Source organism: Podarcis raffonei, chromosome 4, assembly GCF_027172205.1.
Source record: "Podarcis raffonei isolate rPodRaf1 chromosome 4, rPodRaf1.pri, whole genome shotgun sequence".
NCBI lineage: Eukaryota > Metazoa > Chordata > Lepidosauria > Squamata > Lacertidae > Podarcis > Podarcis raffonei.
Window position 1 is genome coordinate 84364447 of NC_070605.1, and position 12990 is coordinate 84377436.

A 12990-nucleotide genomic window follows, 5' to 3' on the forward strand; every position below is an offset into this window, starting at 1 on the left:
GCTCTTGCTTATTCAGAGGCCAGAACAGAACTGAACTAAGGGTTCAGCCAGCCTGCTTATATAGAGCTCCAGTACAACGTAACTGTAACAACTTTCTGTAACTATCCAATCACTGAACGTCACTTTCGATCCCTTATTTGCATGTGTGGACCTGAACTATCTACAGCACGGGTGTCAAACACAAAGCCCGCGGGCCGAATCCGGCCCACCAGACCTCGTCATGTGGCCCGTGTAGCCGCCGCCAGCCGCCATCCTTCACCTTTTATTCTCGCTTTTTTTTTTTTTTTGACACAAGAAAGCCGCCTCTTCAGCGCACGCGCGGCAGCCTACAAGCCAGAGAACGTCTGCCCTCTAGCGGCGCCAGCCGTTCTACACAGGAAACCTCCACTTTTGCTAACCTGCTAACCTTAGCCACCAGGAAAAGCAACAAAAGGTCCAAGAATTAAAAGGTAATTTATGATAATAAAGAGTGGACACATAGTCCTACAGATACAACCGGCCCTTTAAGGGTGACCAAACTGCTGATGCGGCCCCCCGATGAATTTGAGTTTGACACCCCTGATCTACAGTATCCCCCTGCTGGCCCAGGGTGAGAACTTCAGTACATAACAGAAGGGAATTGTAAGTGTTCTCAGCTGAACACTTAAACTCCTTCCTGCAATCAGGAACGATCGGGATTCCCAGTTGCGGTGAGGGTTTTAACCAAAATTTCAGCCAAGCACACTTACAATACAACCCCGCTTCTGTCCTTCCTGTTCGGATACAGAAAGGTTAGGAGTGGGTCTGGTATTCCCTCTGCTTCCCTTCCATGGAGGGAAGGGTCATAAGCAATACATGCTAGGTTGCACCCATAAACAGCCTTTCAATGACTTAATAATCCATGTATGGTAATCAGGGATGGGCTCCAAGTTTGAGGAGGCCCTGAGCAAACTGAGCTGTGGTGGGATCCTCTTCACACTGCTGGACCTTCTCAGGTTTAACTGAGCAGTAGGTTCAAAGATGTCTAAGACCTGCCATTTTAATTTCCCACAATGCACTGGAGCACCTGATGTAATGCCACTCTGGGGCAAATGGGAAATTGAAAAGGACACTCAAAGACCCAGCTGGCTGATTTGAAGAGTTCAGGGCGAGTGTCAGAGATGGGGGCCTCTGTTCAGACCTTTTGGCTCTGCCCACTGCCCAAGGGTACCAAGTGCTGATGCTGGGCCTGAAGGCAACCCATATGAAGAAGATGGAACTGCCAACTAGACGGTGTACTTTAGCAGAAAACTTGCTCTTGAGTCCTCAGGGCTCATTTTGCTGTTAATTAAGAGAGAGTGTTCTGTAACACCTGAGTGGGGAAGGTGGAGCTGCTTGCTATATGTGGCAGAAAAATAACAAGGCACCAACACTATCTGAGCATAACAAGTCAGAGGGGGGAAAAGCTATTTATCAATTTCATACATATTTCTTACTTAGAACTGCTAGAGTAATTCATGTATTAAAAAATAGTTTGGCAACATGAAGAAAGCTACTGAATTATGGAACAATTATCAGCATTTTCAGATGGGGGAACTTTTAGGCATCAGGTTGGCTGATTCAGTACCTATAACATCCACAAGTCACATCAGGCCTATGCTGATTCCTACTATCGGTAGGTTAGCAAGAACCAGCAAAGGGCAAAATCTAAATGATGGGTAGTTCAAATTTTTATCCGGTTTTTCTGCTTCTTTTGGTCCCACTTAGTGCCAACTGAACATCTAGCAGTGCTGGAAGCTGCTCTTTGAACATAACCTAAGACAGATATGTGAAATGTGAACTGCTTTATACGCTTGCCGGAACTTAACATCTCTCCATTCCAAGTAGCAGCTCAACTAAATTGAAAAATCAAAATCTCCCCAAAAACCAGACAAATCAAACCAAGCCACCTACCTCTTCCAGAGCATGGCAAATGTGAGCTCCCTTGACATTTTCTAGCGCTCTCTTCTGCCGACATGAGACAAGAAAGTGGATGCTCACATTTCTTCCCTGTCCATCCTTGCTTACAATCGCATCTTCCACAGTTACACTGTCCATGACCTTAAGAGCAAAAGGAAAATACCTAATTTCAGTTTAGGGTAGCCATGTATCCTACTTTAGTTGAAAGGAGTAGAGGTAAAGAAAAATAAGAGGGAGACCAGGGACCCTGAACTTGCCCATCAGTGGTTAGCACCTAGAAGTTCATCATACTGAGTAGGAATACTGTTTCTGGTTGTGTATCCAAATAATAATAATATATTTATACTATACTTCACTGAGATGTTTAAATGTTTCTTTGGTTGTCCTTGAAGCTTCTTGCCACACTTCTCATCCTCTCCTGCCACACCAGTGAGGAGCATGACACCCTTTGAGAACCACTGATCTAAGCTCACCCTGGTGAATCTAATTTGGCAGGTCTGACTCCAGCCACTGCCTGGGTGGGAGACAGCCTGGGAACCCTAAGTAACACTGCTTTGACTTCCATGAGGAACATTAAGAACAGCCCTCCTGGATCAAGACAAAGGCTCATCTACTCCAGCATTCCGTTCTCACAGTGGCCAACCAGATGGCTATGAGAAAGCAGAACATTAGTGCAACAACCTGCCTCCCACCTGTAATTTCAAGCAATTGGTGCACAAAGGTATGCTGCCTTGGGCAGTGGAGGTAGAACATTGCCATTGTTGCTAGTGGGCACTGATAATCTTATATCCTCCATGCATTTATCTAATCTGCTTTTACAACCATCCAAGTTGGTGACCATCATTATCTCTTGTGGAAGCAGATTCTGTAGTTTAATTATGTGCTGCATGCAGAAAGATGGGATATAGAATGTACTTACTACAACACAAATAGCTCCCTGCCTCGCTCCTCTGCATATATATAAACCGTGTGGTTCTACTTCAGAGAGAATCAAGCCACATAAAGACAACCATGCAGGAAATCGCAAGGTGGCATCACAGCAAACCTTGTCCATAAAAGAAGTGTTTCATTTTCTCAACTCCTGTGGTACCCTGGCCTGTGGGGATGGGTGGACTACTCTTTCCTACTGGAGAATTTTTTATGCGCTAACTGATAAAGCTGTTTTAAAGACGCTACTCAGTGAGATGAAGGGCTCTGAAATGAAATTCTAGAGAAATGGAAATCTCTAGAGAATGCTGCCTTCTCTGTAAGGTAAAGTAGTAGCAGCAAGCTACTCCCTGCTCTTGGTGAATGAAGTCTTTAAAATAACCACAGGTATTTCAGTTTAGTTACAGGAAGGTACTTATCTGCAAATTGGCTTTTTACAATCCCCAAATGCTTCATCTAGACATATGGGGTTTACTTATCTGCAGTCTCATCTCATCAATTAAACAGATGAAATACATTTCTCAAAGGGGTAAGCTTTGAGCAAAGATTGTATTCGGGGTTGTTTTATCACAATGTCTACACAACCAGCACCGCAGGCTGATTCAGTGGGAGTGAGGATGCAAGCCCGGAACAGAAACATCAGCACATTTATGTGGTCAAGGGGAAAGGAACCACCCACATGGGTGATTTGTATATGTGGCAGAAGGAAAAAGGATACAATATTCATACAGAACATTTTGAAAGTGTGAATGTGGAGCACACACTATATATTTTGGACACATCTAAAGATCTCACAATGATAGTTTCCAAGATCATGAAGCAGCATTTTGTCTTTGTTTGGATACAACTGGATCCAATACAGCCATATTGAATTCTTCACATCTGTTTCAAATATTGCTCTTACCTGAACAGAAATCATCTGAGTATCTGTCATAGACTCCCTTGCAATTTCGTTCATCGCACTCGCAGGTGTCTCCATGAATATCTCCCCAGTCTCCAGTTGGGTCAACATCATGACATGTGCATTCACCGCATATGCAGGTGCCTAAGGAGAAAAGAGATGAGCTGAACAACAAAAGCAATAGCTTAGAACAGAGACTGTTAAGATAAATTAAAGGAACAGACGGTTTTGATGTTCTATAGCTGTTGAACGTTTACCTGCATTTTTCAAAGCTACCTTGTAGCATGGTCAACTCATTTTGAAAGTCTGCCTTCTTCAATGTGTTAGGAGACCAGCAGATGAGAACTTGCTCGTCACCATGTGGCACCATGGGAAATGGTGCCTAGAAAGCAATGTGTCAGTTGTTATAGGGTTGTGAGTGTGTAAATGTGTTTGTATATGTCTAGACTTTTCAGGTATTTTGGCTTCTGTTGGGAGGTGATAGGTACCACCTCTTTCCTGCTCCCCTAGGATCTTTCATCATAGGGCCAGTTTCAAACGGATGAACGTCAGGTAACCCATTTATTTTGACCAATTGATTAACTTTATTATTATTATTAATAATAATAATAATAATAATAATAATAATAATAATAATAGATTATTATCTATACCCCGCCCTTCTGGCTGAGTTTCCCCAACCACTCTGGGAGTCTCCCAATCAAATGTTAAAAACAATACAGCATTAAATATTAAAAACTTCCCTAAACAGGGCTGCCTTCAGATGTCTTTTAAAGATAGGATAGCTGCTTATTTCCTTCACATCGGAAGGGAGGGCGTTCCACAGGGTGGGCGCCACTACCGAGAAGGCCCTCTGTCTGGTTCCCTGTAACCTCACTTCTCACAATGAGGGAACCGCCAGAAGGCCCTTGGCGCTGGATCTCAGTGTCTGGGCTGAACGATGGGGGTGGAGACGCTCCTTCAGAACTGAGGCCTTTTAGGGCTTTAAAGGTCAGCACCAACACTTTGAATTGTGCTCGGAAACGTACTGGAAGCCAATGCAGATCTCTCAGGACCGGTGTTATATGGTCCCGGCGGCCACTCCGAGTCACCAGTCTAGCTGCCGCATTCTGGATTAATTGCAGTTTCCGGGTCACCTTCAAAGGTAGCCCCATGTAGAGCGCATTGCAGTAGTCCAAGTGGGAGATAACTAGAGCATGCACTACTCTGGCGAGACAGTCTGCGGGCAGGTAGGGTCTTTATGTCATCCCATTCAAATGACATAGAGATATGGAGAAAGTGGGACCTGCAACAGAAAGTTGCACTATAGAGTGCCCTTGCTCAGTATTCCAGACACTCCATTCCACCCTCACCCCCCAGGGATTTTCTCTTCCCTCCCCCCACCAGTGAATCAGCATTCCATCCTCAGTAAGCATGCTGGGTCCCTACCTGGCTGTTTAACGATTTCCCCCACCTAAGGCGTTTCCCCTACTAAAGATTTGTTTTTGCTATTTCTGAAAGTCCTGGTGTTCCCCCATCTCTGCTGATACCTCTCTCCTCCAAGTAAATGGCGTTGCACCTCATCCCCACCATAGCTGTCAACTTTTCCCTTTTTTAAGGGAAAATCCTATTCGGAATAAGGGAATTTCCCTTTAAAAAAAGGGAAACGTTGACAGCTATGATCCCCGCTCACCCCAAACCCCTCCCATCTGAAGAAATCTTGCAGGTGCTAGCATAGGCACTATCATAAAAAATGCAACCTGTGGAACGTTATGTGTATGTGCTGAAGTGATTTAGGTCAAAAGCATCTGAAATGCACCAGGCTGGGGAAAGTTAGTACAAAAGAAGCTTTTTGCTTTTGCAGTAATTATCAGAAGATCAGATTTCACAGACCACCTACCAGAAATAAGTTACTTGATAGAATCAATTGTCATTTGCAATGCTTCATGTAAACTGATGAACATTGCCAAAAAAAATATGTTGTGATTTAAATCTAAATTTCTTATTGACATCATTTGCTACCATATGAGTAAAACATCTAATCTGACAGATAACATTTATTGGTTCATTGTTTCCGGGGCTGCAATGGCTTTTTATTATTTTGTATTTTTTTAAAAACCCTCACTGTTAAACTAAAATGAAATGAGCTTCTATTATTTCTATATTTCAACCAGACTTTCAATTGCTCTGTAATTAAGATGAGAGAGTTTTCTAAATGCTCTCAGGATAATTAGATGCTCCTAATTTGGCAGAGCTTTGTCAGTGGAGATGTACTAAAGAGATGGATTTTGAGATCTGCACTTTTGCTTTACTGTAATAGCTCTGGACCACAGCCAGAGGAACAACAGCTGATCTTTTAAATATTTGCTGAGTGAAAGCAGGCATCATTGTTAATGAATACAGACACATTCATAAATGTGTTCTGCTCATCCTAAACAGTACTGAAATTATTGTTTCATTGCTGAAAACTGAGCACTGAAATTACTGGTAGAGAATGACAGGCACACCCAGACAACCATTCAAACATCCTTGCCCCATCCTCAAGCAGGGTGCTAGCCAACCATTTCACTGCTCTCATTTGTTCCAGAAACAGAGAAGAACAGAGAAGAAGTTTCAAGAAGCAGCAGAAGGCCGAGATTGTTCTGTCTATGCAAGGACATTTTCTGTGGGAACTGTTCTTTGGACATGCGCAGTGTGACAGGAAGTACTGATAACAAAGGTTCTGTGTGAATTCTTGTGACTTGTTGTGAGTCTCTTGCTTATGCCTTGTGGTGAGAGAAGCAGAGAAAGAGTCTTGGACTCTTGTTGGACTCAAAGCATGCCTTGACCATGGAAGTGGTGAATAATAATAATAATAATAATTTATTATTTATACCCCGCCCATCTGGCTGTGTTCCCCCAGCCACTCTGGGCGGCTTCCAACAGATTATTAAAATACAATAATCTATTAAATATTAAAAGCTTCCCTAAACAGGGCTGCCTCCAGATGTCTTCTAAAAGTCTGGTAGTTGTTTTTTTCTTTGACATCTGGTGGAAGGGTGTTCCACAGGGTGGGTGCCACTACCGAGAAGGCCCTCTGCCTGGTTCCCTATAACTTGGCTTCTCGCAGGGAGCGAACCACCAGAAGGCCCTCAGCACAGGACCTCAGTGTCCAGGCAGAACGATGGGGGTGGAGACGCTCCTTCAGGTATACTGGATCGTGCCCGTCTGTATTTATTTGCTACCAATATGCTTTTACACCAGTCAAGTAAACTTCCACACTTGACTAAATCTTTATGGTGCCCATGAGTGTTCATTGCCTACTGTGTGTACCTTCAGCCCTGAAGATGCTTCCAAGGAAGGAACTGCGTTGAGATGTAACTCTGCTGAGTGTGGATACTGTCACACATACACACAGCGAAAGTGATGCCGGACCCAATCCTTCAAAATCATCCATCAGAGATTGATGGATTGATCCAACAGAATCTACACTCATGGCTTTTAACATTAAGGAAGGATTAAGGAATGGTTTTGATAACGTAGATGTACACATGCCGTCCTACTTTTTACGTTCATAATGTGTTATTACCTTGTCGTTTCATTTTTAATCATTTTATGCTGCTCTATCACTGAAACACTGCTCATATGTTCTAAGTGTTTTTCCTTTCCTTTTCTTTTTTACTGCATTCAAACTCTGAACCCCCTCCAATGGCATTCGAGGGGTAGATAACAAAGGACCCAGAAGGAGGGAGAAAGATTTAAAATGGGCGAAGCAGAGAAACAAAGGAACTAGCAGCAAGGAGAGAAAAAGCGCTTTCAAAAATGGTATGGCTGGGTATAACTTTCATTTGTCAGGGATAATTTTCATTTGTTTTAATTTACAAGTATGCCCTGTGACATTTTAGAATGACACATCTAATATTCTAATAGGGGGAAATAACGTTAAACAGGTGAGTGTAGATTCAGGCCCAGTCAGCATGCTCAATGGTCAAGGATGATGGAATTTGTAGTTTAACCACATCTTGGGAGCCACATGTTCCCTAGGTTAAAATAAATAATTACAATAAAGGACAATAAGGTTTGTTTGTTTGCATGTGCACGTAAAGACAGTGTGCTGTACTCCATTTGTGCCATTTATATTTCTTGGCATTATTCCCTATATTTTATTTTAATACTCTGTGTTGCTGGAATGGTATAGTATAGAATACTCTGTGTTGCTGGAATGGATGGTATAGAAATATGATATAAAATAAACAGATTTGGCTTCAGGGGTTCACCGTAGCCCACACTTTTGTAACAACAGGTGAGTTTTCACCATACCATGCAATCTTAGATCAATGCAAAATATTAATTGAAACAACAACAAACTAAAGTCTAGCTCCAAGAGATCTACATATGTAGAACAGTACATGAATGGCGCACCTCTGTTGCTGCAGATTTTGCCATCTGGAGATGTGCACCTCCTCTTGATCTCCCATGGGGTAATGTCACACTGAAGTTCACATTTATCGCCATGCCAACCAGCCTCGCAGTAGCAGTTTCCACAGTAACACTTTCCATGGCCTTAACCCAAGACAAAATGTTGACAGTGAAGAAAGATAGTCTTTATAAAAATATATATTGTTCAGTTCATTTTTAAGAAGATTTTGAATGAGGATTCATAAAACTAATAGCCACCACAGACGGGAGCAATTTTATTATTGGTCTCGTAATAACCTCTGCAGAAATCTCAGCATCGTTTCATTGTTTTCTAGCATTCTGGAGGGGCTGCTTTATTTCTGATGAATGAGTCTATATACAATAAAGTCATTAGGACAATCGCCTAATATTCTTCTGAAACTTGCAATAAATGCCAGCCTACATCTAAGCAGCAACACTGATTAATGCTGGGGGAGACGGAGAGTCTGACTTACCACATGGACACTTAAGAACATTTTTACAGAAAATCATGAAATGTAGATGGCTGAGCATGCGTAAGAGTATATTTGTTCAGAATTTTTATAATTGTTATTAAGATACAGCCAAGTCTAGCAGAGTCCAAAGGAGGGAGAAGTTCTGTCTTCTTTGCAAAGCTATTAAAGACTTCCTTACTAGCACTGGGTATCTTCAGACTCCCCAAGCATGCAACAGATATTAAGAGATGAAATTATGTAAATTTTACTTTATGCCAATCATTTTTTAAAAAACAACAACTGGGTGAATCAGTGATAGACACACACCCAGTTCAGTCTGCACTGACTGGCTCACCACCATGTGGGTGTCTCACCAACTCAACTTGAGAGGCATATTGGGAGCATGTTGAGTATTTCTCTGCTATTTGGAGAGTTTTCAAGCTGTGTGTTTCCACCTCTACTATTGGATTGGGTGTGCAGAGGAAATAGTTCTTTCCCTCCAGCATAATTCAAGTAGAGAATTACTCTCTTAATAACCTGGTTGGTTTTCCTTTTTTACTCTTTTCTGTTAACTATCTATTTATTGGCAATGAATTTATCTCCTTCTCAAATTTTGTTCTTGAGGCAAAGTAGCAGCAGAAAAAAGCCCAATCCTAAACTATCGTGCATTTGTTGTTGTTGTTTAGTCGTTTAGTCGTGTCCGACTCTTCGTGACCCCATGGACCAGAGCAGGCCAGGCACTCCTGTCTTCCACTGCCTCCCACAGCTTGGTCAAACACATGTTTGTAGCTTTGAGAACACTGTCCAACCATCTCGTCCTCTGTTGTCCCCTTCTCCTTGTGCCCTCAAACTTTCCCAACATCAGGGTCTTTTCCAGGGAGTCTTCTCTTCTCATGAGGTGGCCAAAGTATTGGAGCCTCAGCTTCAGGATCTGTCCTTCCAGTGAGCACTCAGGGCTGATTTCCTTCAGAATGGATAGGTTTGATCTTCTTGCAGTCCATGGGACTCTCAAGAGTCTCCTCCAGCACCATAATTCAAAAGCATCAATTCTTTGGTGATCAGCCTTCTTTATGGTCCAGCTCTCACTTCCATACGTCACTACTGGGAAAAACATAGCTTCAGCTATATGGACCTTTGTTGGCAAGGTGATGTCTCAGCTTTTTAAGATGCTGTCTAGGTTTGTCATTGCTTTTCTCCCAAGAAGCAGGCGTCTTTTATTTTCGTGGCTGCTGTCACCATCTGCAGTGATCATGGAGCCCAAAATCGTGCACACCCATGATTTAAGACTGTGCAAAATCCCATTTATTCTATTGAGATAAATTACTCCTGCTAGTGAAGGAATGGACTGGACTGTTGCTGCTTTCTGCTGAGTCCTCTGCAGCTATAAACCTCTTCAAAATAATGACCACAGGGAATGGATTAAGTGTTCATACTGTCATGATATGTGGACTGGAGCCTACCAAGATACTAATTTTCACTGTTGTAACCCTCAAATTGCCTCAGCGGAGTAATATTCATACTACCTATTGGCCTAAAGCAACATCATACTCCCTCTATTCTCTGTAACTGCTAACCTTACACCTGGCTAACACAAGATGCCTTACAAGGCTCCTGCTTCCTAAAATGCAGCTCTCTCATTATTCACAACCACTGCTGCTATCAAAAAGTTTCTCCATGTGGCAGAAACTCTGCAAACAAAATAAAAATTGAAAGCTTTTGCCTCCTTTGGCAACAGAGAAATGGTAGAGCTTAGCTTCAGAATTCACTACCTGGGCTCCAAACCGTCTAAAAGTACTTGTGATTAAATCCCATTGAAAACAGTGGCTTTGATCAAATGCAAGCATCATGGATAGTGTTGGAGTGCAGCCCTTTCATGCAAAAATTCCCACCAAATGTCACATCAATATTATTTGATTAACACTTTGCAATAATTCTCCATCTCCGTAAATACACTTACCTGTACACATCTCTCCTGTTTCTTCATCTATGCATTCTCGGTCATCACACTCACAATATTTACCATGGATCAATCCATTTCCTTCTAAATTGTCACATTTACATCGGCCACAATGACAAGTTCCTGTTAAAACCAGAAACAAAGACAACATGGATAAGTCAGAGTGCAAGAAGGAATGTCAAAGGCAATCTATTCTAATCCCTTGGAATGCAGCATGATTTCATGGTCTTATCCATGTCTGCAAGATTACTAAATTATTATTTACTTCATTTATAACAATGGGATGTGCTAGAGTAAAGGTAAAGGTAAAGGGACCCTTGACCATTAGGTCCAGTCGTGGCCGACTCTGGGGTTGCGGCGCTCATCTCACTTTATTGGCCGAGGGAGCCAGCGTACAACTTCTGGGTCATGTGGCCAGCATGACTAAGCTGCTTCTGGCAAACCAGAGGAGTACACGGAAACACCGTTTACCTTCCCGCCAGAGCGGTACCTATTTATCTATTTGCACTTTGATGTGCTTTCAAACTGCTAGGTTGGCAGGAGCTGGGACCGAGCATCGGGAACTCACCCCAGGGATTCGAAACGCCAACCCTCTGATTGGCAAGTCCTAGGCACTGTGGTTTAACCCACAGCGCCACCTGCGTCCCTTGTGCTAGAGTAGAGCCCTCTAAATGGAGTTGGACGCTCCACTGTAAGACATGTGAGGGGTGCTTGTGGTATGAAGAGCCACATACTTGTCAAAAGGAACATTACAAGACTGAAGGCCATCATGCCCCCAATGACATTGTCACAGGTACACAAGGGCCTAGTGATCTCAAGGTAAGCCTGGGCCATTGTTTATAGAACTTTGTGGCTCTAGTACTGGACATTTCATTCCAAACCTCCACAATAGCTTTCGTACCCCCATCAGACATCACTTTTTCTACAGTCTAATAATCAGATCTGGACCAGCACTATCTCTACAAAGGATATAGCTCTGATGCAACACAGAAATTCCAGCCGGCCCAAATTTAATTGCAACAATGCAAAGTATCAGTGCAATCTTCAGCTGCATCCAACCCACTGTGCATGTTCTCTGGGAATTAATTCTTCATGCTATTCATTTATGCTAGATTCTCAAAATACTCCAGTTCTTGCACATTTCTTTTAAACCCCTCTTTGAGTTAATCCATATAATTCAAACTCACATAACAGATCACTCCTGTTTACCTCTGCGTCCATCCATCAAAACAAAGCAAAATTAAGCCTCACCTGCATTTGAGCAGATGTTATCTTGCGAATTCTTGCACATTTCGTTACTTTTCTTCCGCGTAAGGTTGCAGGTCGTTGGGTATTGGCAGGCATCACCATACCAACCGTCCTCACATTTGCACTTTCCACAGTCACACTTTCCATGGCCTGGATGAATAGTCAAAGAATCACTGGTCAGTATATGCACACAGCAAATCTCAATGTTTATTTTGAAATGCCATTAATTTGCTCTAACCCTAACCCTAACCAATCAAATGGTTTGAGCGTGAACCATCAAACACAAATCAAAATCCAGTTACAGAACAGACAGCCTGGCACCTTCTCTTTAAATGAATGTGGACTTTCATTTAAAAATAGAAATTTTCAAAAATATATTCTTGCTTAAGAAGGACCATGAGAGAAAATGTGCAGTTACAGGTAAAGGTAATAAATAAATAAATGTGTGGATACTTTCCTACCATACTGTCAATCCCTCCATCTGCTTATAATCATCATAACAATAATTTTATTATTTATACCCCGCCCATCTGGCTGGGTTTCCCCAGCCACTCTATTATTGAGCTTTTCAATCAGTTACTCCTACCAACAGCCCACACTTTCATCTTCTGATTAACCTGGTGTCAGCGCTGCCCAAGGTCCCAGCTCACACAAGACCAACGCTGCTTCTTCCTCAAGTTAAAAAGTCTTTATTGAAGTTCAGTTTCATTTCCAGACGCGCAGCGCGCAACGCTACGTCTATGCCTTAGACCGTAGAAGTCCCATCTGAATCTCCTCCCCCCTGACACCAGCTTAAGATTCTAGCCTTACTCCACCTCTTCCTCTGTTCCTTCTTTCTCTGGGTCCTCCTGCTAGTCGGAGTCTCAGCCCTCCTGGATTCTTCCGACGCTGAGTCCGCCGACTCTTCTCCCCCCCTCCTTCGGGCTTTAGGACCTGGCTCCCAATCCGGGTTTTCTGCTGTCCCGCACTCCTCCACATTTGAACTTGGCGCGCGCGCGCAGCCTCCCACTTTCCTTCTGACCGTTACACTTGTGTCACTGCTCCCTCTTTCGGGGAGGCTAGCTGGACCTGGCCTTCCCTCCGTTTCCCCACTCCCCGATGGAGGAGAAGCTGGTCCTGACTCATGTGACTCTTCCCCCCCACTGTGCTCTGGTGGGGGAACTGGTCCTAATCCTCTGCTACTCCTTTGG

The 12990-nt window shown here is 43.0% G+C and overlaps 1 protein-coding gene across 1 annotated transcript in view; it reads right to left on the reverse strand.

Annotated features, from left to right (window-relative positions):
• The window catches only part of ITGBL1 (integrin subunit beta like 1), a 132660-nt gene that overhangs the window by 58011 nt on the left and 61659 nt on the right, over positions 1 to 12990 (reverse strand). Inside the window, exons 3-7 of the mRNA XM_053384463.1 lie at positions 11804 to 11950; positions 10553 to 10675; positions 8126 to 8266; positions 3749 to 3889; positions 1912 to 2058 (exon numbers count right to left, since the gene is read on the reverse strand). Coding sequence (XP_053240438.1) covers positions 1912 to 2058; positions 3749 to 3889; positions 8126 to 8266; positions 10553 to 10675; positions 11804 to 11950 — 699 coding nt within the window. The remainder of the gene's footprint in view (positions 1 to 1911; positions 2059 to 3748; positions 3890 to 8125; positions 8267 to 10552; positions 10676 to 11803; positions 11951 to 12990) is intronic.